At 40.3% G+C, this 2,500-nt stretch overlaps 1 protein-coding gene across 2 annotated transcripts in view; it reads right to left on the bottom strand.

The window, feature by feature from the left end:
- The window catches only part of LOC123502605, a 104,780-nt gene extending 104,589 nt beyond the window's left edge, over positions 1 to 191 (bottom strand). For both annotated transcript variants that reach the window (XM_045251769.1, XM_045251770.1), the window contains exon 1: positions 102 to 191. In XM_045251769.1, the coding sequence (XP_045107704.1) occupies positions 102 to 176 (75 nt within the window). In that variant the 5' untranslated portion in view covers positions 177 to 191. The remainder of the gene's footprint in view (positions 1 to 101) is intronic.
- Between the last annotated feature and the right edge of the window lie 2,309 nt (positions 192 to 2,500).

Genomic DNA, 2,500 nt, shown 5'->3' with positions numbered 1-2,500 from the left:
ATTCTCCTAACATGAACAATGAGACACTGGTACACACCTCACAAAACAAATAACAGGGATTTAAGTTTATTTTTATATCACTTTGCAGCATAGTACAGTACCTCTGTTCCTCCTTTGGTAAATGATGGAGTGATAGGTGTGGATGTGTGCCTTTGTTTGAGTGGCACAGGATACATGTCGGCCCTCGTGAAATCTTCATTTCTTATAATTGCTGCAATATGTTGTTAAGGACTTGAAAGGGATGTTGTTGTTGTTGTCAGGGCCGCGAAGATCTTTAAATCCTTATGAGCCCTGGAGTAGTCCTGTGTGGATATCACAGGCGCTATAGCTGGCCGGTCTTCCTCAAGAAGGCACAGGTAAGGCGAAGGACAGCATATTGCCGGGAGGGATGGACAGTTGGACACCTGAGGCCGCCAGGAGGGTAAGCAGGTCGATGCCCAGGGCAGAGAGCCAAGAACGTAATGCAGTGCAGTGGAGGTGAAAGCGTGGGCAGTAGAGCAGGAAATGCTCAATGGTCTCAGGGATAGTCCTACACCAAGGGCAGATGGGATCAGGAGACAGACGCAGGCAGTACTAGTGTGCGGTGAGTGTTGTGTGTCCCACGCGGATTCGGACGATAGCGACCAAATATTGAGCATTGTTTAAAGGAAGTTGAGGTAGGAGAGACTTTAGCAAACAGTGACCATCATATAATTAGATTTATCATTAATTCCAGTAGGGATAATATAGTGAATAAGACTAGAGTCCCAAACTATCAGAAAGGAAATTATGGTAGGTTACGTCAGTTATTAGGAGAGGTAAACTGGGAAGATAGTTTTGGAAATAAAACTGCACAGGAGATGTGGGATATTTTTAAGGTTGTAGTAAAGGGTATAGTGATGCAGTGTATCCCTTACAAAGATATAAGGCAGAGAAACAGGAAGCCATTATGGTGGACTCATGAGATAGGTAGCCAGATCAGAGAGAAGAAGAGGGCATACAGAGAGTTGCAGAAAAGTGGGAAGATGTAGATTTGATTAGGTACAGACAGGTCAGAGATGATTTGAGTAAGGTTATAAAAAAAGTAAAAGGCAGGCAGAGATAAAACTAGCTAGAGCTGGGAGTAAAGATCCCAAAAATTATATAGTTATTACAAGGTCAGTGATAAAAGAAATAAGGATAGGATTGGACCACTCAGAAAAGATGGTGTAGTAGTGGATCAAAATGAAGACATAGTAGAATTATTGAATGAACAATTTTCTTCAGTATTTACTAGGAAAGAATAGGAAATCCTGTTACAAACAGTGCGACGAGTAGTTTAAGAGCTTTAGAAAATATTGATATAAAACCGGGAATTATTAGGAAATTTATTCTTGAACTAGACGATAGGAAAGCTAGTGGTCCTGATGAGCTACATGCCAGAGTACTTAGGGAGGGTGTAGACAGTATTTCTGAAGCACTTAAGTTAATCTTTGAAAGATCACTTAGGTTTGCTGAGATACCTCAGGACTGGAAGTTAGCTAATGTTACTCCAATATTTAAAAAGGTAGGAAGGATGATGCGAATAATTATAGACCGATCAGTTTAACTAGTATAGTATGTAAGATACTAGAGAAAATCATTAAGGGTAGTATTTGGGAGCATTTAAATGAGAATAGATTAATTAGAGATACCCAACATGGCTTTAGATCAGGGAGGTCCTGTCTTACAAATTTGCTCGATATCTTAGAATATATTACCAAGGAGTTAGATGATGGAAATAGCATAGATGTTATATATCTAGATTTTAGCAAGGCGTTTGATAAGGTACCGCATAGGAGGCTAGTGTACAAATTGAGACTACATGGGATAGGGGGTAGGTTAGTTGATTGGATTAGTGAATGGCTTTCTGATAGGAAACAGAGAGTAGTATTAAATGGGGCAATGTCTGAGTGGAAGGAAGTGGTTAGTGGGGTACCCCAAGGATCAGTGCTAGGACCTCTTCTTTTCTTGGTGTACATTAACGATTTAGATATAGGAATTAGTAGCAAAGTATCAAAGTTTGCAGATGATACTAAGATAGCATGTGCAGTACAGGGTGAAAAGGACAATTACAGAATACAACGAGACCTGGACAGGCTGATAGCATGGGCAGACAGGTGGCAGATGGAGTTTAATTCTAAAAAGTGTCAGGTTATGCATTTAGGTAAAGACAACACAAACTTTAACTATGAGATGGAGGGATGTTGGCTAGAGGCAGTAGAGGAAGGAAAGGATTTAGGAGTAGTGATAGACAGGACTATGAAATTTTCAAAGCAATGTTTAGAAGCAAGAAATAGGGCAAATAGGATCCTGGGTTTTATAAATAGAAATGTTAGTTATAAAAGTAAGGAAGTGGTGCGTAGCTTATATAATTCCTATGTTAGGCCCCATTTAGAGTATTGCATACAGGCCTGGTCACCCCACTATAGGCAGGATATCAACATGTTAGAAGCAGTTCAGAGAAGAGCAACTAGGATGATACCAGCATTAAAGCGCCTGG

The sequence above is a fragment of the Portunus trituberculatus genome, chromosome 12, assembly GCF_017591435.1.
Source record: "Portunus trituberculatus isolate SZX2019 chromosome 12, ASM1759143v1, whole genome shotgun sequence".
Classification (NCBI taxonomy): domain Eukaryota; kingdom Metazoa; phylum Arthropoda; class Malacostraca; order Decapoda; family Portunidae; genus Portunus; species Portunus trituberculatus.
Note: the sequence above shows the minus strand (reverse complement) of the source record. Positions and strands in the feature narration are given on the sequence as shown.